At 42.1% G+C, this 27500-nt stretch overlaps 1 protein-coding gene across 2 annotated transcripts in view; it reads right to left on the reverse strand.

The window, feature by feature from the left end:
- Window positions 1-337: 337 nt before the first annotated feature.
- LOC133345560 (leucine-rich repeat transmembrane neuronal protein 3-like) overlaps window positions 338-27500 on the reverse strand; it is a 38868-nt gene continuing 11705 nt past the window's right edge. The window contains exon 3 of one of the 2 annotated variants that reach the window (XM_061556451.1): window positions 338-3674. In XM_061556451.1, the coding sequence (XP_061412435.1) occupies window positions 3318-3674 (357 nt within the window). In that variant the 3' untranslated portion in view covers window positions 338-3317. Of the gene's footprint in view, window positions 3693-27500 lie in introns of both variants that reach the window. The other variant, XM_061556450.1, reaches the window with a different exon arrangement.

The following is a 27500-nucleotide window of genomic DNA, read 5'->3' on the forward strand; positions in this document are numbered from 1 at the left end:
TCTCTCAATGCAGTATTTTTTTCCAGTGTCTATAACCATGAGTGCTTTAGTGTCAGAGTATCCAATTTTAAATAATGTGTCCCTCCTGCATAGAATCTGTCACCCACCAAAGAGATCCAACCATGGTCCATTCTTGCCATGTGAAGTGAATTGTTTTCTCAATGTTTCTCGAACGATAAGTTAGATATCAATGTATAAGGGAAACACATTTGGATACGAGTTTTATATAAAAAGTGCAATGTTGCTTTTATGACCAACTTTTATAATGAAATATAGATATTTTGGACTTCTATTTATTCATGGATGTTATTTGTATATATAAAACGTTAAATGTTACATAAATTGCAGAATAGTGTACTTCTTTGCCTGTGTTAATATCTACAAGATAGAGTATATGTTGTTGATGTAGAAAAACATCGTGAATAGTCGTTATGAATGTTAATTAATGCGGAGAATATTTCCGTGTACAACACGTGTAAAAATAAGAAGCATGACAGGTTAATTAAAATACTTTAATAGAAACAAATTGGTGCCAAATACACTCTAATTGTATACAGCTAGGCTTACAGAAATATTCACTCAACAGTTTGGTATCTGCTCATTTACCATAGTAACCATACAAAACATCATCTCTACAACAACTTAAATGTCACTTACGGTGTGATGAAACAAAATTTCAACAGCTCTCAGAACTAAACCAAAACCAATAAAGCCATAAAACATTGACACGGAAACATTTAAAGTTCTAAGAGCAAAAAACCAGAACAAACCAGTGAAAAAACGTTTAATGCCTAGACTAAATGTAACTATGTTTGTATTACATTTGGCACATACACATTATTTAAGTTTTTTTTAAAGATGAGAAATACCAATGTGCCTGCAGGTTTGATACAGCAGATACATTGAACTGTAGTTAATGATAGCTATCATTAACGTTGCGTTCTCAATTAGTGCAGGCTGACTCATTACCACAAATCCTCTTACAACTTAAGGTTTCTCCCATTGAATTATTATTTTTAAGATTGATGACCTCACGGTAATATGCCCTCCTTTTCTCAACCCTTTTCCCCCAGAGGTTTTGCTTACTATGTACAGTACATACACGTATCGACTCTGTCATGCAAAATATGCCTTATGAGTTGCCAAAGGTTCTGCTTGTGGAAACTCATGCTGAAGGGGATATGCCACTTTGGCCCATATCCCAATGTTGGAACGTCTAAGTTCATGTTTTAATAGTCAACGAATGTTCACATGGCTTAAGGTGCTTCCCCAATGTTATATATTACACACACACACCACTCAGTCAGCGGCTCAATAGTACAAATGCTTCAACTTCTAATGCTGCTTGTCTCCAGAAACTTAAAAGAAAACAATTACACAACAAACAACTGTTTTATCGTACACTGATATTCACTCAAGTGTGTAATGGCTTAAGTGATAACATGACAATACAATACTAATTGCAATGCTTCTCAGGTTAGCACGTGTTGTTTGAATAAAAACTGCACTTCAAATATCTTTAAACAATAACACAATCAGCCTATGCAGTCTAGTTTCGGCATTAATAATATTTGCTATTTTTATCATGTTACTTTTTATATATGTACATGAAACTCAAAATCGAGATGCTCAACGTTTGTCAAGCATCAATAAAATATATTCTTTTTCGCCCACGTGTTGTATTTTACACGATTATTCTACGTGGCTTGCTGTTATGTTATTGGGACGTCTTGACGATGCTTGCTTCACGTTTAACTCTGCGATCCCAATAGATGCTCAAAAGTTTGATCATCTTTATTTGTCCATATATTCTTGATGGGAATATTCAGCCTCTTCAAATTTCAATAGTATTTTCAGTGTAGGTGCATGGACCTTCCCTTGGGATAGAAACGCACATTGAAACATTACACATTTTCAGGCTTGGGTGGTCCAGGGTTTAATTTTCACTCCACATGTGGTGGGAAACCTGTTGGCCAATGTATTTTCAGGATTCCCACATCAGGCGTGACCAGGACTGCTGATGTGGTGATGTATACTGTTCTGTCATGCATAATTCATTTTTATGACTCCGTCTGACTTGGGAAGTCTGGAGTAAAACCACACTAACATATTTTCATCCAAACGGTGGAGTAAACATTTAACCCAATGCCCTTCCAAAACACCATTTCCTAACAGTCCTAAGGGTAACTTTCAAATGCAATACACATGCAGTATATAAAGCTGGTATTCAGAAACTCATACCAATTAAAATGTTTGAAATTAATACCGTGGTGAGAATAAATGCACTTGTATTGTTGTACCTATTTCAAAACTTGGAACAAAATTGGTATTGGTGAAATGTTTTGTTGATATTTATTCATGCTAAGGCGACCAGTGGGGAGGTCCAGGTGTGCGGTGGATTATAACAGCACATGTTCGTGAGCCTCTAGGGAGGCATTCATCCAGCAGTGGATAATGCTGCACACTTATTTATTTTGGATATTTTTTCTTCCCTTCCGTATGTTGTGGAATTATTCTTGTTTCTAACCGAAATGCTGTTCAATGCCAACATTCTAAGGGTCTTTTTGTCAAAGAGATGATGAAATGTTTTTGAAGTTTTTGTTTGTTTTGAATGGGGTGGTGCAAAGACATTGATACTATAAAATAAGAGACCAATTATATATTTATTTTAAAGTTCTCCCATAAGGGTTATTGAAAATAAAGATTACGCGCACGTTAGAATCTGTGTCTGCACACGTGGGTAAGGGAGCAGTAGCGCAGTGGTTAGGAGCAAGGATGCTACGAACCCGGTGAACCTGAGTTCGATTCCCGGCCACCGCTAACATCCGTGATGATTATCTCAACCGGTCCTGGGTTGACTCAGTACTTGGCGCAATGTGTGAACATCAGTTCCCGGGAAAAAGACAAAGGCAGCTGGGAGTGGTGTTGGCCACATCACAGCCCTCCCTCCCTCGTGCGCTATGCCGGCTTTAATTGCTGCTCACTCGCGGCATTTACCCCAACAGTCTGCATGGCCGGAGGGGTATAATAACCTCTGGGAATCTTTGTATGCGTTCACATACGGTACATACACACGCACTCATCCACTCCTCCGAGCTGCCCTGTTTGATATTGGCACCATCACCCTCTTGTGCATCATTGTCAGCCTTTAATAGGTCCTCGCTAACAGCACTCTTTACCCAACAGTCTGTACGGATAAGTGGGGTGGCGTGGGGGTGGGGGGGGGAGAGATCATTGTCTTTGTATGTACACGCACTCGTTCTAGAACTCCGATTTTGCTTTGCTTTGCCACTCTTTTGATTCCTCTCTCGGCTGCATTACCTCTGCTGCTCAGCGATGCCGTGCTGCGACGCAGCCTGCACTATGCCTGGGATGAGGTTGTCGGTGACGGCAGTGGCGTGGTGCTGCTGCTGCTGTAGGGGCAGAAGAAGCGCGTTACGCGGTGACGGTGCTGGTGGGGGCAGCCCCGGCAGGTGCCGGCACGCCTGGGACCCCTGCGTGGAGAGGGCCGCTCCGTGAGCGGACAGCATCGCCTGCGCTGGGTGAATTCCGTGGCCGGCCACCGGAGGTTGTGAATAGTAGGACAGCTGCTGCTGCTGCTGTGAGGACTCCTCCGGAGGAGATGCGGGAATTGGCTCGTATCCAGGAGGAGCACTCAGTGTTTGCAGAGGGATCTGTAACGGCAAATCCGACTGTCAATCAACGCAATGAGTATGACCATATTAGCCCTAGAGACGATTATATGGTGCACTTTATCAAGCCCGGCTGCAGGCAAGGTGCCAGTTTCTGAATTTAATCTCAACGCACGGGCCGTGTACTCTGAAGCACTGCGGTGTGCTTCTTCGCAGGAGACCAATTGTAGAAAAAATAGAAAATCAAGGCGAGCTTTAAAGATACAATTTTTGAGCTTGTAAAGTACCCACAATTAATCCCTCCAAATTCTTACATTTGTCATTGATCAGTATCATAAAAAAAAACATTTGCAGGCTTAAGCGAAAGTAAAAAAAAACATTCAGGTCTCTAAAATAATTATGGGTTATTTTTTATGTATGAGAATAAAAGTAATCAATGTATTATTGTGTTCAAAAAAATAAAAGCACATTTGCTAGTTTTCCGTCTTACACCTTGTCATGGAGTAAATTACTTTAAAATTGTCTACAGGGAGCTCATAAAACCAAAGACTATAAAATATCAGCTGTCAATCACTCACAATCGTTATCAACATGTGTTATTCAATACTGCATTTGTGATGTGTTTGATTATAAGTCGAGAAATAGAATTCAATATATGCTTTGATTGGTTTGTTCTCACATGGTACATACTTTACAAGTGTTTCTGCTGTAGAATTCAGTAATGTACTGGGTCGTTCTTGGTGCACTAAATATATTCCGTCCGGCTTTTGCGGCATGGTTAATGGTAGCAAAATCATTTCATGTATCATTGCCTGTGGTACATTGTGATTTAAGTAAGGCAGGCCACTAAGTACATTTGCCTTATATTAAAGTAGCCAGAAATATGTTGGAAAGCCTTACATTTTCAAAAATTACCCTTCTTCCGGTGTCCATGTATTGCTAACTGACAGGTTAATATTACTAGTCCAGAATGGGTCATTATACCATCTCTGCGGAATACTTGAGCGTAAAAAAAGAACTGATAAAGTCCATTAACCGAGGCAATTAAAACTCACTTCTACTCCCCTATAAAGTATATATTTAAAGGCACTACATTCTGTGCATTATTTTAAATCAGACAATGTCCTCAATAATGAGCAGGCTAATGGAATTTTAATGTCTTCACTCTTCAGAATAAATGAACATGAAGTACATTGCAAATAAATTATAATAACTGCATACGGCAAGTCTTGAACAGCGCCTGGTACTTGGGATGCAGCAGTCAGGGTAAAACGTAAATATACGGATGTCTCCCTTGGAATTGGGGCTTGTGGGCAGCCACTTGACTGCCACTCTAATGATGATATTGACAGCTGATGAATGCTGCATCTGTTGCTGTTAATTGAGGTTGATCTCGTTGGCCACGTTTGTAAAGCAGAACCGGCTGCACCTTGAGACCATGATTGACTATTCAGTCATTTTGTAACTTCGTTTGCAATTACCTGGAGGATTGAATTTGGCAAGCCAAGCGTTTCTCATTCAAGCAGTGTACACTTACGGGTATGCACAGACATGCACAAAGGGGTGAAACGAATGCATGCAGAAATTTTAATACTGTGCATGTTTAATGTAGAATATACAGCTTGGGTTATAGTTAAGGTATCTTTGCAAGGTTTTTTGGAATTATAAAAAGAATGAGCATATTAGGAAATGTTGACTGCATCGTGCATATATACAGCAATTACTGCACAGTATTATAAATGTCATCAATTATAAAGGGGATTTTTTTTAAAGGGACAAATCTTTTTGACATAAATATCTGAGCAGATGGTTTTTGTTTCTTTACACAGCAGGTGCGGTCACTGCAGGTAATGTCAGCTGCATGGAAAATGATCAATTACAATATTCAATTTTCCACATTGGTCACACATTGAGCTGGCAAACAGTAAACACGAGGATGGCACAAATGTAGCGTGCCAGTTCGAGGACAGCTTATCTACATGCCTATGTACACACGATTGCACAACAAATAATTCACGACCACTATATCTTCACACGCTTCTCAAACCCACATTGACCATGGGGGTGAGCTTTGGTCAAATAACGCCTACGACGACCCGCTTGGTATGAGGATCCCGTCATCCAGCATTGTATCGGCTAAACGTGTATATGGCAGTCAAAACATACGCCGTTTACTCTAATATTTTCATAGAACCTAGAGACATTGCATTTTATTTCTATAAGACAAAAACAACAACACCAGCAGACTTACAAAGTGCATAATTACTCCACATTCGTTTGCAATGCTATTGGCATTTTATCTGACCTTCGTGCATTGATTCATGAACAATAAAGTACATATTACTGTAAGTGGAGGTTGGGGGGTGGCTCTGCGTCTGTATAAATCAATTGGTATGTCATGGGCACAGCCCTTGTGTGTGTTTTCAATGCAATCTCAAATTTTAGGGGTGACGAGCAGATGCATTCGATTAGACTTTCATTGAGCGAAAATGCATTTGGTTTGTAATTTGTCTCCGTTCTCGCCGCTCTGCAGCATGTCTTGCGGCAATTTTGAGACGAGGGAATTCCCAGAAAGGCCACTGTATAATCTGAAGAGGTACCTGCTCAAGTAAACTCTGGAATGCATGATCTTTCACTGGCCAGGTTTGGAAGACACTCTGGAGTCGAAGGCCACAGCCAACTGTAAAGGGCACATGCTAATCATAGACCCTCGTGCGCACATCACTGATGCTAAATTCCCAGCCACTGGTAATGTGAAATAATGGGTGCTTGGGAAATTTTGCATATCTAAAATGGCTGTAGCTATAGGCTTTCAGGCGTCCAGAGATAATTGACCGTACTTCACATGCACATAATTATATACATTGAGTGCAATGTTTGCCCTTCCAATTACCTAAACTGTAAATGATTTTGAATCAATTATTTTGAATGAACACACAGTCTCATATATGTTATTCTCATTGCATTTTTAATTGGTTGGTTTAATGATATATTGTTTCGAGTCAAATAAGTACCGTTGAACAAACATTGTAAGTGCCTAAACGGTTATGTATGTTGAATGTTTCCAAGAACGTTGGCTTTAAGCTTCATAATGACATCCTTAGCTACACTAACGCAAAAGCATTAAGACATTTACGCGGAATGCAAGATGACTAATTTACATGCATCATAACCAACTTAAATTCGATGGCTGCTCAAAGGTTTTAAGTGGGACATTAATAAAGCCTGCATGGTTTCACATTGACTACTCTGTTTTAAAAATGTAGCTTCTCTTAACGCATAATTGCATTATTAATACCGAAAGACCCAAATAATATTAATACACCCCCGTAGGATAGGAGATTGTCAATGTGCAGGTTGCATAAAGTGGAGTAAAGTATTTTCACCTCTTCATCTTGGTTCTTTCGGTAAAGTCACGTAGAAGGGAAGTAATAAAATAATAAAAATAAAACATAATAAAATAATTCTCACGACGTTTCGGCCACAACGCAAGCAGCCGTGACTTTACCGAAAGAACCAAGAAGATGAATCCCTGCAGTCACGAAAGCTTTAAATCGAAATTTATTTTCACCTCTTTCAACACTTTTATCCAGCAATATAAAAGTAGGCCAAATGCCCTCGAGAGAAGCTCTCGTCAACACCCTACTAGTAGAAGCCCTTTCACCAGCAGCAGCCTGAGCAAGCAATTTCAGACCGGCACCTTTACCTTCAACCGAGTCATCATCACACCACATTTCGCGCTTTCAAATGCGTTTCTGTTGCCATCCGGAACGCCTTTCCTTCCAATATTAGAAGCCACTGCTGGAGCTATGAACGTTCGAATCTAGATTGAAAACAGAACTGTTTGTTGTGTTTAGTTTGTTGCGCTTTTCCCGCACCTCCGATTAGCACGGTGTTGGCTATGAACGAATCAAGTTCAACATGCGCACGCAGAATCGGACATATGCCTCCACATTAGCTCATTGCAAACATATTTTTGTTTCTTTTCTTTTAAAATCAGTTTGGAACATCCCCCTTTTGTACCACCTTTGAAATTGTAATCTGATAATGGATTTCAAATAAAATTAATCCGCATTGCCTCAAGACTATTGCCTTATACATATATGTACGTTTACACATTATGTGAGCAAGCAACTGTATTCAAATTGTACTGTCATAACTGGATAGGATTATGCCAGAATGACGAAAACTCCGTATTTTCATCAATAATAATAATAATGCCTTAACAGGGCGAAAATTGAAATAGGTGACACTTCAGGAAATGGCCCTTCTTGACCCTTCATCATCGCAGAGGGATGTCTACTATGAAAAAGGTTAATTGCCCAAAACGTCATCTATTATTTATGATTCCATTTAGGGCAGTTTAATTGATAGGTGTGTTGAGTTCTTTGTGATTTGTGCTTGTGTACATTGGTCAACATAGTATCATCATGAAATACTATGCCCGAATAGATATATTCTCCGAAGCTGTGGAGTCTACGGAAACTCCGCCACAGTTTTATAGCTGATGGATCTAAAAATAAAACTGGCTGCTCCAAGTCGAGTGTACAATCAGTTGTACCGCTCTCGTTTACTCTACTCAATGTCAACCTGCCCCAGCATCCAGCTGGACGATAAGTTATTTTACAATCAGGTTCTCTATCACACTGATATAATGCACAGTACAATAATGACACTTTCATGCTAAAACTGCCTCTTTTCCATCGTAGGACATTGCAGTAAAAAAGTATCACCAACACAACGGGGCCATTTTTGTAACAACAAAAAACATCTTCTTGGTTCTTTCGGTAAAGTCACGTAGAAAGAAATAATTTATTATTATTTTATTATTTCCCTTCTACGTGACTTTACCGAAAGAACCAAGAAGATGAATCCCTGCAGTCACGAAAGCTTTAAATCGAAAAAAAACATGAGAAGGTTATTTTTAATTTTTTTATCCTATATATTACAATGGCTCATTCAGACAGGTTGCAGTGGTGTGTAATGGTCAGCACGTTGACCTTCCAATTCAGAGGTCGTCGGGTTCTATTAGATCTGTCGGCAAGGCAGATCGAAACAATGGTGCAAGTTTCTCCAATCCCCAGCCTCCGTCCACCCAGCAATGTGATATGGGGGCACCACGGTACGTCCATCCGCAGGTCAAATGTGGTGGGCTAAAGTGTAGGCTGCGTCCAACTCTTCCAATATGTCTGGTCAACACGCGTGGAAGAGTTGAACAAATGCCCCCACTGCATTTCACTCTCGTGGTGGCATGTGCAAGCACTTGAAGGGGTGTACCATTGCCTTCATTTAATTTAGATTTTGGTATTCTGGGATTGTCACGTATGAAGATGAAGGGTTTTGGCTATCGTTGCATAACTTTAGTTGGATTGACGTCCGCTTCCATACAAAACGTGACCCGCTCCACATTCTATAATACATGTGGCCCATTGTGCACAAAACCGCATCTATTTCGCCACTTTTCTCACGCCACAATTGCAGAACGGCAACAGTGGGCGGTGCGAGGGCGGCGTTAGGGCGAAGTCAGCGATGTGGGAAGCTTCCCACACCCGTGCAGGACACTCTCCGCCATCGTGCGTAACCATGACATTCACCACTTAGTGGCTTGGATCTAATTGTTATCGTCATATTTCTTATTTATGATCATCTGAATTGATTATTAAAATAATAATCAATACCACCATTGTTATCATCCTATTTTATCATCACGAATAGTCATGACTATCATCACCATTATCATCTTCAATATCATTGAAAACATATTCTTTGGGTCTTTCAGTAATGTCACGTAGAACAAAACATTTTTTATATGAATTCCTGCAGTCACGAAAGCTTTAGGTCAAGATCATTAAAAACAGTATTATTGTTGACATCACCACTATCATCATCTTTGTCATCTTCAACACCGTCTTCATTTTTGCGGCTTAGTGCTACAATCTGCACTTTTGTGGAGGGCAGAACAAACACCCTCTAAATTGACAAACACATTCACACACAGTAGCGTGTGTGTTTATGTGAGACTTGCTATGCATTCACATTTGTGTGTGTGCTACCTGGCTTTTCGCTCAATATGAAGCTCTGAGTTTTCTCCGCCAAAGTGATGTACTCCCTTAGCTATGCTTGCGAAGCATGGACCCCTCTAAAAGAACATCTTCCCCAGTTTGAAACGCTACGGCTGGCAGGCCTATCATCCATCTTGGGTTTAATCAGACTGGAACGTATGAGGAGTTCACAGTTCCTTGAAATATATGGACACAGTCCTATCAGTGAGCTCCTCTGGCAGGCAAAGGCTGCTTTGGCCGGGTCATGTAGCCCACATTCCCAAACAGCTTTTGTTTGGCCATAGATGTGACATCGGCTAGAGAGGATACAGACTGATGCGGTACAGGAGGATTATGGAGCCGAGTGGACTTGCCGATCACTGCCAGCAGCGTCAAGAGCAGCATTTGTGGAGGAGGCGTGTGGAGAACGCTACTAGGCAGTTGGAGGTAGTTGCCCTCCAACAACAATGGAGGGCAGAGGAGCGACACTAAACAACAGTGAGCAGGAGCACCAGATGGACACAATAGAGCAAGTTGGCACAGTGAGGAGCACAGCCAGTCCTCTCAGTCGGTCAACTCATAACACCTCGATCTGTCCTTTGACCTGCCAATGAGTCTTCAATACTTTACATAGCCTCAACATGCACATAGCCTGGCACAAGCGCCGTGGTGATGTCACCATGGCTGAGTGGCTAATGGTGGCTGTTGTTGCATGCGAGATGGGTGGGTAGGGTGGAGTATAAGGGTAGGTGGTCATATCGGTCCGGTGGCAACATGTTAACTACATTGCCTGGTATCAGAGGTCGCAACCGGGTACCCGATACCCGTACCCTACCCGATACCCAGCTACCCGTACTCGGCCGGGTATGGGTTCGGGTAGCCGTTTGCGACCCTGGTGCGGCCGGGTACGGGTAGGCCGTGAGTCACTGGTGAGTAACCGTTTGTCACTCATTTCGGGTAGGGTACGGGTAGGGAACGGGTACCCATTTGCGACCCTGGTGCGGCCGGGTACGGGTACGGGTAAGGAATCAAAACCCGTTTGCGACCTCTGCCTAGTATACAGGAGATCGTGGGCTCAATGCCGACCCTGACACGTGTACATTTGGAGTTTGCATGTTTTCCCTTGGTCGTGTGGATTTTTCTCTGGGTCCTTCGGTTTTTCCCTCCACATTGAGAGACATGCGTTTAGAGTATATTGCTGCTCTAAATTGCCAAATGATAAGTCACTTTGTTGAGCTATCATTTGTGGCCAGGTTGCTTCTGGAAAAAAAAAAAACCTCTCAGTGGGCCTTACCTGGTAAAATAAAAAAAATAGTTTTAGTTTGATAGTTTATAGTTTGACGGAGTGAGCGTGATGACGTCGGGATGCACTCTTCCAGCGACGGATTGCCTGGAAGGTTTTTTTCATGATGAGAATCGGCTCCACCCATTCCACCACGTACAGAAAAGCAATCGTGCAAAAACTGGTTTCATGGACTTGGCAGGATTGGTTTTGCAGAAATTGTGCATAACACGGGAAGGCCACAATGTGTGAAAACAAACACCACACGAATAAAGTGCAAATACATTTTTGATCGATGAGGAAGTGGTCAGGATATTAAAGCACCGTAAATGTATCAAGGATTATTTGTAATGTGGCAACCATGGGGAGAAGTATTTATTATTTTAAGGACCAAAATACCATCACCTACATGAATGCATATACCATATATCAATATAAATGAAATATAACCCAAGAAGACAATAACATTTGACTATTCAACGGTTTCATAAAGCATCATTTTTCCATTCACCCATTTCCAATTTTGTATCTTTGCATCACTTTGCATACTGTTTATAAAACATAAAGTGCTAATTGCAACGCATATTAATGTTAAATACACGGTTGCCAGAAATGTTCACGATACATTATTAATTTTTGAGCTACTATGAATGCTTCACAGAAGATTACATTCCACCGAGCACACCCCCCCCCCCCCCACCTATAATGAGTTATTTGACGAGGGATGCAGTATTTCACAAACAGCGTTTAACACTGTGGTGGTCCCTGAATATATCCAGGAGACCTTTTTGGAAGCCCAGTGCCATTCGTATTGTAAATGAACACTGGGTAGGTCAAAAGGCGATTTCTTGTTCACACACGCAACATTGCAGCGGTGGCAGCGGTCTTATTGTCCAAAAAAAATCCGTAAGGTCACTATTATCTTTCTATGATCAGCATGCCCTATCAATTCATATCACAAGGTCAAGGAAGATAACGTCAGATTTTAAGTACGAATACTATATTTCGGAAATGTATATTTTCCCGAAAGTCGTGCTAAATACTTTGCGACATTTATGAACGATGTAGCGTACTAAGAAAATATAATCTTTGGAGACAAACGTGTTTGAGATATTGCATATTAATAGGGGCTTGCAGGAATACATTTAAAGGTATTAATACAGCCAGCCAGGTGGCTCAGTTGTGAAGCAAGTGGCTCACAATCAGGAGGTTGTGAGTTAAATCCTGGTTGGTAGTTGACTCGGCCCATCATCCCTGCAGGGTCAATACAATTGTTATTGCTTTATGGCAAGTAAACAGTGATTGTCACCGAAGGAATGTGGAAATGGCACCACTGACTCAAAAGCTGCCACATGGAAATGAGCACTGCCTTCATGCTTGTTTGAGCAAGGAAATCACTTTGACTTTTGAATTCATACATCAATTGAGTATAGTTTCTTTCTGATTGCCACTGTGACCCTCTTCTAAAACAATCGGTTTGTTTCAATATTGATTCCTGCAGTGCTTTTCAACAAATGCTGCATTACGTTGCATCAGTTGCTGATTGCAGTCATTGTATTTGTGTCTCAATGCCCTCCCCGCGTTCCTCATACTGCCTTGTGACCTTCAAATGCTTCATTTACTCTTCACCTTTAGTCGTCGCAATTAACATTTAGAGCCCACCACATGTCACTGTCCAGCAGAGCCGATGATACCCGCAGACATTGCCCGAGATGCCACCGTCCATCTCGCTTGGTCGCGTCTCCTCGATGGGGCGACTGTCCGGCCGTTCGCCAGCGTTAGTTCAACCGGAGCTTATCCCACGCGTGTTCGGTACATTTCAGACAATCATTCCGATTTTTACTGAAACTTCTCTCAGTGTCGACCAATTTTTTTTTGTTTTTTTGTTTTGATCAACGCAAGTAGACAGCGCGGCATCTCAAAAAGGCACAACCGCCGTCGTTCGCCTTCAAATGCAAATCAGTACCTTTAGCACGGCGGGGGTAATGGCCACAAAAAATGCAGCGGTCAGCCTTGTATGACAATGCAGCTCCCACACAAGCGCATTCATATGATTACCTGTCTGTCGGAGCCTCTCGCTTACACATACATGACGCGTTAATGTGTTTATCTGATAACACCCATTTTTTCTTGTCTCGTCATCAACAGTAGCCATACGACAACAACACGAAATGTTGTATTCTAATGGGGTTGTTTCCATACCTGTCACTAAAAGAGAACCAGTACAGCGCTTATGTGGCTGTCATTGATTGTCTCAATCGCCTGGTTATTGTGCCCAAAGTAGTTTTAGCATTAATTCTAGATTTGAAGCTTTCGTGGCTGCAAGGATTCATATTCTTAGGTTTTTTCGGTAAAGTCACGTAGGTAAAACATTAAAATTAATAAAAGTAAAATAAAATAAAAAATCACGACGTTTCGGAGGCAACACAAGCTTCCGTCTTCAGGTGGAACCGTCACAGCCACGACAGCTGTATCATTTACTTGATACATTTACTTGATACAGCTGTCGTGGCTGTGACGGTTCCACCTGAAGACGGAAGCTTGTGTTGCCTCCGAAACGTCGTGATTTTTTATTTTATTTTACTTTTATAATTTTTATTAATTTTAATGTTTTACCTACGTGACTTTACCGAAAAAACCTAAGAATATAGTTTTAGCATTCCTGGGTGGAGCGCCGCCGTCATGGTTAGGGCACTGCGTTGTGAGCCCAGCGACCTGAGTTCGATTACCGTCCACAGCTAACATCACTGGTATGTGACCTCTGAACTGGTCCTCGGACCCACCCTCATCAATCTGAAATTGTTAAATGTGGTGAAGTATGGCCAAACAACTACCGATGATTGACACGGAATGGGGAGGCTTTCATCGAGCGGTGGATTAGCATCTTCATCAATGAATTGTGCGCCATGTCTCCAAATGCAGTACATCTCGAGGCGCCCTGCAGTCGTCTTGCCAAGGGGACCCCTGGTGGCAGCTGTCCTTGTGTGGTACAAAGAGAACACAGCTCTGGCCTGCAAGTGGGCATTAGCTTGCCAGTCCGTTGCAATAATGCTCCTTTGTGGCTTTTCCCAGTTAAGTAATGTATAAGTAATTCATATAATTTTCGATTTAAAGCTTTCGTGACTGCAGGGATTCATCTTCTTGGTTCTTTCGGTAAAGTCACGTAGAATGGAAATAATAAAATAATAGAATTCAAACATAATAAAAGAAACGTCGTGAGAATTATTTTATTTTTTATTATTTTATTATTTCCATTCTACGTGACTTTACCGAAAGAACCAAGAAGATAATTAATATAATTTGGCAAATTTGGACACTAACTTTGGCACACATTGCCTACTCATATTATTATTATTTGTTTTTAGCATTCAGATGAAATGCCAAAAGGTTGCATCATTAAACAAGGCGGCAGCAGAGAGCAATAAAAATGTGCAAGTGTTATGTTAATTCATTTTGGCCTTGTTTGCGATGAGTATTAAATATCCTCTCCTTCCCGTATTCAAATGTGTTGAATGTTGCCTCTTTTGGATTTGGCTTAGTGGACCCGCCTTATGGTATGACAAAGTTAATTTATCAATTTGTAAAAAGGTCCCGTGTTTTGTTTTGTTTTGCACGATAACTCTTATTTTCATGCAGGTCATGTTAATGAGAGCTTCAAATTGTAAATTAGTATTCAAAGAGTTTATTTGGCCACGGCAATCATAATTCACACATGAGAATTGGAAGAAGGGGACTACTGCAAGTAAAGAAATATGTTGGGGGAAATTGAAGTGTGCCAGATTGTGTGCTGAGCATGCACAACAAATGTATATCTAATATTGTGGGAAGGTTTTTTTTTCTACTGCTAATGCATTTTAGCATCTGGAGCACTAAGACAATCACCCTCCCACATTCATTTAAAAACACCCAGTATACCTTTGTAATAAAGAGACGTGCAATAGATCTTTGAGTAAGTCGCAGCCCACAAAGTGTATACTAATGACCATAATCCAATCTAATTTTTCCCCGTTAGCCGAGTGTGTTTGTCTAGTGTATTTTAATTACTCGATTCCAGGCGCCAAATGAGATTTGGTTCGAGCAAGAGCTGCCAATAATGGCTTTGCAGATAAACTGCACACTGGTTAAAATAATCATGTGGCCAGCTAAGGTCATTGCAGTTAATTGCACGGTGACCACAAGAAAGATGTGGAGACTTATCACCTTTCAGAAAGCATGTCTCAAAAAAAAAACTCGTTGTGGCCATTAGGGCCCAGAATGGTTTAAATGATGTATCTCTGAATGGGATTTGATTTAAAAAATGAACAAAGTGTGCGTGGAACATGGCTTTTCACTCACGTTGATTGAAACCCAGGGGTGATTTTAATTACGAGAATAATGATGCCATCCTCTGTTCTTAATAAGGTTGCTCTTTGAAAGTGGATAGGTATACAAAAGTTTTCTTGAAGAAATAAACCTTAATGTCAACAGGCGGCATGACTCGCCCTTTTGTGATCATTAAATAAAAATCACATGGAAATGTTCTTGAAGATGTAGCACAGCACACCGCCAAAAGAAATGACATTTATGATTTTTTCATATGCTACCAAGTATTAAACAGTAAATAACTAACACATTTGAGAATCGCATAAATCATGGTGATATGAGTAGAAACACGATTTCCATAGCTAAGATTACTATATTGTTGGTAATGTTCATATATAAAGAGTAGTTGATAGCGTAATCTCATTCCACTCCTGGATAAAGGCATCCTCATTCACTATTAGTCAAGGAGGTTGTTTCACCATTTTTTACCACACTGGTCAGTCCGGGTTGGTGGAGGGGAGAGGCTAGGATCGTTTCAAATATTACTCACCGCTGATATTTGCCTTGCCTGGGAATGGAACTTAGGTAGCCGAGCTGAGAACACAGTGATGAAAACCACTGCACCACCGCCCTACCACTGAACGACAGTTTCCATATAATATTGATTTTGATTATTGTTTTTAAAATTGTAACTGAAATACGACCCTAGCCAACATTTAAATAAACCATTATTTCGTTTTCTTTTTTATAGCTGTCGTTTGTTACGAGGGAAAAAAAGGCTTTGTAGAAACCGGCTCAGTAATTGTGAACCCTTATTGCTTCATTAATTCAATCCCAGTCAATGATAGTCATTTGTGAAAAGCAAATGTCTCTTTTCATTCCAGACATGACTGGCGCCTTTGTAAAATGCCTGCTTTTAATTAAAAATCTTAAAATGCTACATGCGTGATATAGATATATATATACTTTTTTATGCAATTATTCTCTATCTTTACGGTGCACTAAAAATGCAATTCTTCCATAATTATATATTGTATTATTTAGTAAGGTAATTTATGTAGCAGCGTTTCATAAGCAGGAAAGTTTTGAATCTGCGGGCACAATCATCCATTGCATTCATTTAAATTATATCATCACACTTTTGTTTTCCCTGTTGCGTATTATGGCTGTGTTTTATCAGCTACAATTAGTGTACAAAAAAATAGTATTTACTAAAAAGAGGTTTTAGCTCAAAATTTTCTTTGCATCTGAGCCATAATCTCACGATTGGCTCCTGCGATTATTTTGCCCACATTCTTCCACAGACCACTTTTGCTGATTGTAATAACACAACGCTCATCTAATAATTAGCGGTTCCCTCTAATGTTTACTGCTGGATGTTCAGCCCTACCTTGTTTATACATCGTTGTTATACAGCAAAGAAACATCGTGCCGGACTCAATATATATTCCAGTATTTTTTTTTTATCCAAACAGATAGATGTTTTAATGTGCCTTGTAGGACAACACAGTGCATCTGCAGTTTTTTTTTATAGATTTAACGTTTTCTGCTTCATTTGCAGCTACCGTATACCCAAGTCCAGCATTTCATCCGAATGTATTTATTTATATGGCTAACATTTAAGTTTATAAAATCAGGATTGCTAAAAATATATATGTATGGTACAATGTAACTGCTATTCGCCAAACATTGCAATACTGAAAAAATACCTGCAAATTAATAAAACTGAGATTACAAGTAGCAACATTTCCCACAACTGCAAAAAATTCCTGGGTATAAAAACATAATAATAAAACATGAATGTATTATAGTCATGGGTACTATGGATTTGACTCATAATTTTATTACAGCACTACCGTGCATATATATTAATTATTTATCATCATCAGACAGTATCAAGCCATGGCTGATGATGTGATGTAATAATTTATGTGGAGAGTAGAAATCTACACTATGGGAACCTCATTTGCCAGCAAAAATATGATAATTGGTTTTTTTTTTACCCTTCTATCGGGTGTGGACCAATCAACTTCAAGGACAGTGCACATTATCAGAGTTATGTTCTTTTGTTTGTATTATGACTGCAGGTATTGCGGTCTATGCAAACATGACTCCTTGTAAAAAGGTGTCAGTTTTGTTGCCAGATAGAAGGGTAAAAAAAACAATTAACGAGAGTAGAAATGTTATGCAGTGTGCGCAGTTGAGCGGGTGCAATTGAGGACGAGCAGGTGTGCGCGTTGGGGCAGGAGGTTGGCGCCTGAGAGCCGGCAGTAATTAAGGGGTTGAGTGGGTGCAATTGAAGACAAACAGGTGTGCGCGTTGGGGCAGGAGGTTGGCGCCTGAGAGCCGGCAGTAATTAAGGGGTTGAGCGGGTGCAATTGAGGACGAGCAGGTGTGTGCGCTGGGGCAGGAGGTTGGCGCCAGAGAGACAGGAGATGGGGACGATGATTAGGGATTAATGAGTGTGAGAGGCACCGTGGAGACAGCTTAAGTGGGGAGCACGTGAGGACTTGGAATGAGGAGGGGTAAATAAGTGGGAGTGTGCGTGAGCAAAGTTGAGTTGTCGGGGACCAAGAGAGAAGACATCTTGCCGCGGTTGCTCGAGCCGTCAATGGGACCTCGCCCCTCATGCCGTCGTCGGGCGGGTGTTGGCTGAACCCCCCGCCCGGGACAGATGGGTGAGTACGGGACACCATAGGAGAGGGTAGTGGCGAGATAGGAGAGAGTAGGCGAGATAGGAGAGAGTAGGTGAGGCGTGGAGTAGGTGAGGTGTGGAGTAGATGACAGCGGGTAGTAGGAGAAGCAGTGTGTGGTGACAGTGGAAGGCAGTCAAAGGAGTGCCTATAACGGGTGCGAGAGTAGGATTAATAAAGTGTAAGCAGGTGACCTGTTACTCCATGTCAGTGTGAGTAATTTCGAGACACTACATATGTGTAACGGGTTCCGGAGACACTTGTAGATGTAACTTCTTTATTACAATACAACACTCCAACAGTCCTGATACTCTGTTACAGCCTAGGTACACAGCCTAGCTACACAGCCTAGATACTCTAGATACTCTACTCTGGCTACGCTCGCCCTCACAAGGTCGTAGAGTCGGGAGTTCCAGAGTCCCACCACTGGCTCTCACAGCATCCCAGGGTCTTCAGATGGCTGGTCGTGGGTCTTGGGTCTTGAGTTACAACTGGGCCCCGATCGTCCAGGGAGCTCTCCTTTTATGCCTCGTCCAACGACGGGTGGGGCCGTGTGCGCCACCAGACATCCCACAGAGCACACACAGCCCCCCCCCCCCCCCCGTTGGCGGCGCCCAGGGGATTAAGCGCCTGGGAACTCAACGCCTGGCGCCCAGAGGCTTAAGCGTCTGGACCCCCTGGGAACCCAGCGCCTGGCGCCCAGAGGCTTAAGCGTCTGGACTCGCCTGGGATCCCAGAGCCCCCAGCAGCCCCTCCCTTCTTATGTCACTACATATGTAACACCTGCAGAAGCTGATTTCATCACACCATCTCCTCTGTGGTAGTATTCTCAGATACAATTCCATTCCTTGGCTGCAACTTCCTCAATGTTCTTGACCATTGGCCATCATGCCTTCTAGTGACATGTCCTACCCAAGCCCACTTGGAAAAATATTTAGAATTATTTAAGTAACCTGAGTATGTTATATCATCCATGTGTACCTCTTCCTGTCTACCAATGTAATTCCAAGCATGCTTCTTTGCTTGCATTTCAGGTAAGTTTATCATTAACGAAGACATGTACTATCTGTAGTAGTTTATAGGTAAGTTTGTGTATATGTATGCCTCTTTGGAGAGAATATTTGGCGAGGATTGTTGTGCATGTGCGCTGGATAGCAAGCTCTGAGCCACTGTACGTGCGTGAGTGAAATTTCAGAAGTCACCTTTACAGTGTCTTGACATTTTCACATGGTCCAATTCATTTTTTCCCTTTTTAATTTAAAAGTTTTCAGATGCCACAGAAAGGGCCACCCGAGTGATGTAATGCTGATTTTTCACTCTGTCCCACTTGAAACAAACTGTCACACACATTTCTGCAAAAACGAAGCAGTCTGATCTTGCTCTGTCATGGGTATTTTCACCAAATCCTAGGATTCTCCAGGATAAGTTTTAATATGTCACAGGATGAGCTTGGCCGTTAACTTCGTACGTGCCATTGCATCTGTAAGCAGAAGTTTAAATGCACACCCTGGTGCAACAGCTGTTCACTTATGACATCCAGAAAAGGAAGACAAATAATGTTTTCTGTTTAGTTTGTTGTCTGTCCCCTGCACTTTCAATAAGTGCGATTTGGCTACGTGCAGTGCAAAAGAAGTTCAACAAACATACAAGTCCCTATTTTTTCAAATTTTCTTGCTGTGGTTTTCACACCTGATGATGACTGCTTGTGTTGCAATCGAAACGTCGTGAGAATGTAGTTTTCTTTTTATTATGTTATTTTTTTCCTTCTACGTGACTTTAGCGAAAGAACCAAGAATATGAATCCCTGCAGTCACGAAAGCTTTGAATCGAAAAAAAACAAATCCCTGTTTAGCATGAATATTGAACTTTTACATTCGTGGGTTTTTTCCAAAATATATATTAGCCACAATTACATAGGTTGGAGCTTCTCTGCTGTAATTTTTTGACTTTATTGAAGTAGCTTAACTTTGCCAAAAAGAGATTCCCTTGTTAGCAATTGTATTTTATTTTTGGAAAACAGAAATGTTGAACTTCAATTGGTGGTTAAGTAACAGAAAAGGGTGGTTTTAGGGTCTGAATCATTTGTGTCGGGGGTGTGGGGGCAAGATGCTAACCTCGTACCCTCCCCGCTGCTGCAGTGATGGCATTGACCCCCCCCCACCCAAATAAATAGATTTTGAGCTACCAACCACCACTGCACTCTTCATTTCCAACAATTCGGCTCCGCTTGGGCCGGCACCTCCCTCCGGTGGGGTGCCCGGGGCAGCCGCCCACCCTGCCCACCACGCTCTGCCTACCCTGCCCATCCGGCCCACCATGCCCTACCCACCCCTCACCCTGCCCACGACACCCTTGCTACGGTATTGGTTTATGGGGAGCAGTACTATAGCGGTTAGTGCGTTGCACTACGAATCCAAGTGACCCGAGTTTGATTCCCGCTCACAGCCAACACCGGAGATGATTATAATTATCTGATCCGATCCTGGGCCTCCCCTAGGTCGACTCAGCCTCAAAAGAGTACCTGGTGCTGTGTAAAGACATCGCCACTGGAGAAACAAAGGCGGTCGGGCGTGGTGCTGGCCACCCACACCCCCTCATGCGCTGTGCCTGGCTTCATAGGTGCTCGCTCACAGGACTTGCCCCAACAATCTGTTAAAGCTACTATTATAATTGCAAAATGGCAACTGTACTGCATTCACATTCCAATTGATGTTTTTTGGAAAGGTGAATTATTATTACATTGAAGGGTCATCGGGTATAAATGGCAGCTTGAGGATGCTTTCATCCAGCAGTGGATTGACCATGGCTGCTGAGGATGTTTATTGACACAGTGTAGCACGATTATTTTGTACTAGCCTTTTGCCCGTCCAAGGACGGGTGTATTGCAGCAAATATGAAACTTGCAACTGAAAAGCAGACCGCGACGTGACATTGATTGCATCAATTCGTGTGCAATTTGAAAGGGCGCGGTGACACAGACTTATTTCATTTTAAGGTTATAATCCCTTGTTCATCATGATGTCCTTTTTTACTTTGATGTCTCAACAGCGTTACGGAGATCGCGTGACGTGAGGGTTCTGCCTTTGTAGTGAGGGTTGTAAGTTGATGCCGAGGAGGGGGGAGGAGGCGCCTCGCCCCCCCCCCCCCATGTGGAGTGACGTCACCCGCTAATTATTATGCATGGGGGGGGTGCCCATTTGGAGGACGTCACCTTATAATGATTGATAATTGGTTCTTTACCCTTCTATCTGGCAACAAAACTGACACCTTTTTGCAAGGAGTCATGTTTGCATAGATCCGCAATACCTGCAGTCATAATACAAACAAAAGAACATAACTTATTATTATTGAGGGGGAGGGGGTCCATTTGCAGGACGTCACTAGGGATCGGCACGGTTTGAACCGACTCAAACTGGTTTCAAATTGAGCAAACCGAACCAAACCAAACCAGCGACGACTGAACCAAACCAAACTAAACTAAACCAAACCTCTTGAGTTGGCTTGAACCGAAAAGATGCGCGGCAAACAATATTCGCATTCAATACAAATATCAAGTGTATTAATCGCTAATTTCTACGCAGGCTTTCTTCATATTGAGATTCACTAGCAAGTACTGGACGACGATGTCGTCCACAGCCATCTCCTCAAGCTTGGCACGCCCAATGTCCTTGAACGCAGTGTGGTAGTTCAATGGCAGTGAAACCCCAACACTAGGCAACATCCGCGCCCACGAGCGCACACACATCTCGGCCTTGAACGTGCACTTGTGCAGGTTTGGTCGGTCGAGAAAGGAGCGCTTGGCGGCCGAGTTTGCTCTCTCGGAGGGCACGGACGACGCCGGGATAGGCAAATAGTCGAGGGCCACGCGTCGCAGGCGCGGGTACTTGCCGCCGTACAGCTTCCACCACTCGACGACGTCCATGCTCAGGTCCTGAGTCGGCTCAAGCAGGAAGCGGTCGACCTCGGAGGCGGCGCCGTCGTGAGCGTTGGGCGCGTAGACCATGTCAAAGAGGATGTTAATGCCGCCATGCGGCGCCGCCTTCGGCGCCGCGTCCGTCGTCAACGCTGGGTAGCGCTGGTTGCGAATGTCCGTCATCATGTCCTTGATATTGCTGTACTCGGCCTTTACAACCAACCAAACTAGTTTGAGCCGGTTCCACCCTGTCCGAGCCAAACCGAGTCGGTTTTCGTAGCCCCAAACCAAACCGAACCAGTTCAAACAGAGCCAAACCAAACCGATTTGGTTCGGTTCAAACCGCGGTTTGGTGGTTTGAGCCAAACCGTGCCGACCCCTAGACGTCACCTGCTAATGCTTATTAATGCGGGGGAGGGTGCTCCATGTGGTGTGACGTCACCTTATAAAGATTATTAATGAGGGGGGCTGGTCGACGTGGAGTGACGTCACGAGCCTTCAGGACAGACATTCCTGTGTGATTATAGTCAGTTACAGATACTGAGCATATTGGATCAATCGTGCTGAATTATGTGGACTTGAATAATCACATTTGGAAATTCCTCTTAGTACAACAATGTTTTAAATCCCACAAATTGTGTTAGAAGTGTTGTGGGGAGTGGTGGCGCAGTGGTTAGTGCACTTCACTGTGACCATGGCTAACATCATTGACGAGATATTTCTAAACTGGTCCTCTGGGTCTCCCCTAGGTAAACTCAGCCTTAAATAAATAACTGGTGTACAAACCATGAAAACAGGCGTGGTGCTGCCCAAACTATCTCCTCGTATGCCTGGCCAAACTTAATCGGTACTAACAACACTCTTTCCAACCCTATGAATGGTGATCTTAGTCTTACTTATAAGAGTTACAAAAGAGCCGCATGTATTGATATTAATTCTTCTTAGGATACCTGGAGAAATTAAATATAGTTGTTTTATTTATATATGTTGTATATAGTGGGTGCACCGCAGCCAATAGAGGCAACTATCATTTACTGCAGTGTAAAAGAAATGCAGTAGATATTGAATCAAATTAGAGCACTGAATTGTGACAATTCGTTGAATAGAGGCAGGGACTTATTATTACTAAGAGTGTTTCGGTACATACACCATACTCGATTAACATAACCCTAAAAAACTATGTAAGTAGCCAGCCATAATACTTTATTAAATTCACAATTTCAACGATCATGAGTTAGCGTTCTCAATGAAAGTAGATGTGCCTATATTGTAAATATGCAACGCAACTTCGCACATTCAATTCACAGCAGAGTGAGGAATAGGCCAATATGTGAAGGTTGGATTTGTGAACATGTAGATAAAATTACATTTATTCCATGCTTAAATAGGGTACTGGACAAAAAAGAAACGTAAACAGCTTTAAACATCACGGGGAGTGCATTAGTGTGTGTTATACGTGAGACAATGTACGCAGATATTCAGAATTTATTGCGATTATAATTTCGGCAGCCTTGTTCTAGCTCTGGCAGAGGGCTTCTCAGCGCTTTGCGTCTCGCCCGTCACCCCCACTGATGCCCCCCCCCACCAATTTGTGCAGATACTACTATTGAATGTAGGGTGTGTAGGCATATGTGCCTACAAAATAAAAAAATAAATAAATACAAAATTTGGGGGGGGGGGGAGTGATTTTTGTGGAAGTTGGGTCGACAATTGTTGTAAATCTGTTGGATCAACTTCTAGAGGAGGTGGGGTCCACTTTCTATGACTTTTGAGTCAGGCCTTCTGAAAGGCTCTAATAATTTAGTTGACGGACACACGGCTTTTATGATAAGATATCTGAAAAGATCAGATTTGGGAACATCCATATAAAATGGCAGTTACAATACTGTGATGGGTGTGGGCTGTTAATTGTTCATTGTGGATATATCGGTCGGATATGCGACGTTGTTGTACCAAACTGCACATTTGCGAAGGAATTACATAAAATAAATTGGAGGATGCTATTCTTAAGAGCAGGGGAGTGAGATGTGGATTTTAGCAAAAAACTAAAAAAAACACTGAAGAAAATCAATTTGGGGGAAATTTCAGGGTAACGGCAATGCCGTGCAATCGTTTTATTAGTGAGTCGGCTCGATCGCGAAGAATTCATTTTCCTGACGGGCATTCTGAATGCATCGTTTCAAATTCTCCTCTCTCGAGCCTGGCCCACTAGCCACCATTTTAAAGCGAAAAGTCCACATGAGCCAGAAATGTCGATGTAACATTTTGTGCTTTGCACATTGGGTCAAATTACTTGGAATTGCGAGCTAGGTAAAAGTTGTAAATGGAATGGTAGGATGCCTTTTTTGGGGGGGGGAGGGGGCTCAAATTATTTTACCAAGCCCTGTAATTTAGCTGTAGAAATTCTATCTTGTGATTGTATTTTTCCCTTCACGGAATGACAGATTTGAATTTGTTGATTTATTTCATTTCCAAAATTCTATCTGACCATGGAAAGGTTAATGCAATCAGTGATGGTGTCATTTTAAAAACAAGCTTGGAACTGTGCTTGCTGATTGCCTAAATGCAAATGCATTTTGGGTTGCTTTTCATGCATAGACGGCTTATTTATAAGCCCGTTATTTACGAGCATGTTATTTGAGTTATTTCTTTTTCTGTCACCTGCTTTTGTCAAGAATGAAATGGACAATCTGGTTTGATGTGCAACAAAGCTGCATCAATTTGAAATATTTTAAAGATATTTATAGAAAAATCCTGGCGCTCTCTGCAAGACATTATTTCTAAGAGTGTATCCTCGCAGTGGGATTAATGATTTTCCAAAACGTAAATACAATGTAAATGTGCAGCCCTACCAATGCTTGCTCACACCACACATGGAGAAAGAGGCTCCTCTAGAGGTCTATGTCTTCACTAGACGTCTTGGAAAAAGTTCACTTCACCGCACCAGACGTGTCCTGCTGATTAGATACTAATTCAACACACCGGTGTATTGTAGAGTAAACTCGCAACATTTAAAATTTGAGTACGACGTCACGCCGATGATTACATTACAAACCTTACTAATTGGTTGTGTCGGGTGGTGGTAGGCTTCACGACGCATTTATATTTACGCGATCTAACCCAAAAATACATTTATCATGGATAATATTGGTCGCGAAAGCATATGTGTTAAACTGACTAACTGTTGTGTACCCATATATGCTACTGTGTGTACAGAGGCGGTGGAGATTTAAGAAACTTGCAACATCGTTTTAATGGCCACACAAGGGCATTGAACCGCTAATCTCCACATTGCAAGCTCACTGTGCTGACCATTGCAACAAATCACCATATTGGCCGTCTGGAACGCTGTTCCTTCCGATAGGAAGCCACTGGAGCTATGCACTTTTAAATCTCGATTGAAAACTCATTTATTTAGAACTGTTTGTTGTGGTTAGTCTGCCGTCCTTCAACCCGCACCTCCAATTTGGATGGCTGGCCACGTACGATGCAAGATCCAGGTTCGATTTAACACGGTACGTAAAATTCGTGATCTGATCCCATCTTTTTAAATGATGTGATCCCCGGCGTCTACAAACTAAGCTGTGTCTGCGGCAGTAGTTAAATTGGGGAAACTAAGCGACATGTCTCGGACCGTGTTCGTGAACATAAGGCAGATCTGAAACACAGTAAGACCAATACCTCGGCCGTGGCTGATCATTGTTTTAATGCGGTGGGCTCACACGAAATTGATTTCTCTAACACGAAGGTACTTTGCAAACCCACTGGCTATCAACAAAGATTCGTTCATGAAGCCATCCATATATACAGACATAGACACAATTTCCACTGAGAAAACGGGTACAAACTCAGCAATCACTGGAAGGACGTTATCAACCAGTTTAAGTCATAACTGGCTGTAATGTTTCCATTTTAGACCTGGCAGCCCTTTAATTGATGGAAGCCCACCACCAGGACCATCACTACCCACGATCACCATCACCACTAGCAGTAGCCCTTTAATGGTAAAAGCCCACCACCAGCACCATCACTTCCCACGACTACCATCACCTCTAGCAGCAACCTCCACCGTCACCAGTGTGAGTGTGTAAAGCGAGGTGCTATGATTACCTGGCAGCTCTTTTAATTGGTGGAAACCCACCACCAGCGCCGTCATTGCCCACTACTACCATCACCTCTTACACCGCCCTACATCACCTTCTAGCACCCCCCCTACATGCTAGGGGCGCGCCGTTTTTAATCCCTTACATAAACATTAGCTGCCCCGCCCATGCTGCTGACACTTGGGCTATGCCCATTTTTAAATCCTTTATATTAAGTTAGCTTGCTTGCTCGCGTGCTTGCTTGCTTGCTTACGACCGTGCAAATCTTTCGGTCGTTTTTTAACCCACTTCCCGTGATCCAATCGAGCTGACATTTTGCACACAGACTCGTTGTGCGTGACAATTAATTTTCGTGAATTTTTTTCTCCAAAATTTAAAACAGTTTAGGGAAAAATAAATATTTAATTACCAATTGCTTAATGTTGGCAGACAATCATCTGACCCATAGGTGGCAGCCATCTGAAGCCAGAGGACTCTAGCCGCCACGCATATAAAGGATTTATAGTGAAACACTTTGTTTTTACGGGTTAAATTTTTAAACCTTTATAAACAGTTTGCCTTTAGAAGCCAACCCCCTTTTCCTGATGACTACCGCTTGTGTTGTGATCGAAACGTCGCAGTTTTTTGTTATTTTCTTTGAACCTATCTACGTGACTTTAGCAAAAGACCCAAAAGAATAGGTGCAAAAGAAGGTCAACATTACACACATATAAACCTCTAATTGAGCATAAACATTTAACTTTTACATTCGTGGGTTTGTTTAAAAATATATATTAGCCAAAATGACATAGGCAGAGCTTCTGTGTTGTAAATATTTTAAATTGATTAACTTAATGTTAATGGTAGTGAACGTGCAGGTACTGCAGTGGAAGTTTCCATGAGTAATATAACATAAAAATCAACTGCAATTATAAAAACAACGTTAATGGCTCGACATTTTAAGTACATTATCTCCAATTTTCTTTTCCCCCAAGAATTCAATCACGTTTAAGTCTTAAATTACATGTTTAAGTGGTGTTGCGTCATTTTAAATAGGACAGTTTTTTTGTTATTTTAAACCACCATCCCAACGGGATTATTTATGCTGAAGAGCTGGGTTGTGGAGAAGTGGAGTTCGCCATGTCCAATTGATTCAAACCGTGTGATGACTACACCATTTGGCTAGGTTGTGTCTTCAGGGCTTGGAAAGTCAGGATCCACTGACTGAAAAGGCAAGTTATGAAGGAATGCCAACAAACATACAAATGGTATTGGCACGTTCTTATTAACATTCTGAGGTCCTGAAATACTATGTATAAAAGGCATGTAGGGATGCTTCCAGCAATGCAATGGTAAGCACACTCGCAAACCAGAGGTTGTGATTCAATCGCTCTGCGTGGCAGTTGATGGAATTTTTTTTTATCGCCTGCCTTTGTCCACCCAGCAGTGTAAATTGGTATGTCAGAGTTAGTCGACCGATAGATCACGTGTAAGGTGGGGGGGGGAGTGGGGGAGGGAGTTGTAGGTACTCCCACCTCTGTCAAGTCTTCTGGTC

This window comes from Lethenteron reissneri, chromosome 22 (genome assembly GCF_015708825.2).
Source record: "Lethenteron reissneri isolate LAM-NWPU_2019-01 chromosome 22, ASM1570882v1, whole genome shotgun sequence".
Classification (NCBI taxonomy): domain Eukaryota; kingdom Metazoa; phylum Chordata; class Hyperoartia; order Petromyzontiformes; family Petromyzontidae; genus Lethenteron; species Lethenteron reissneri.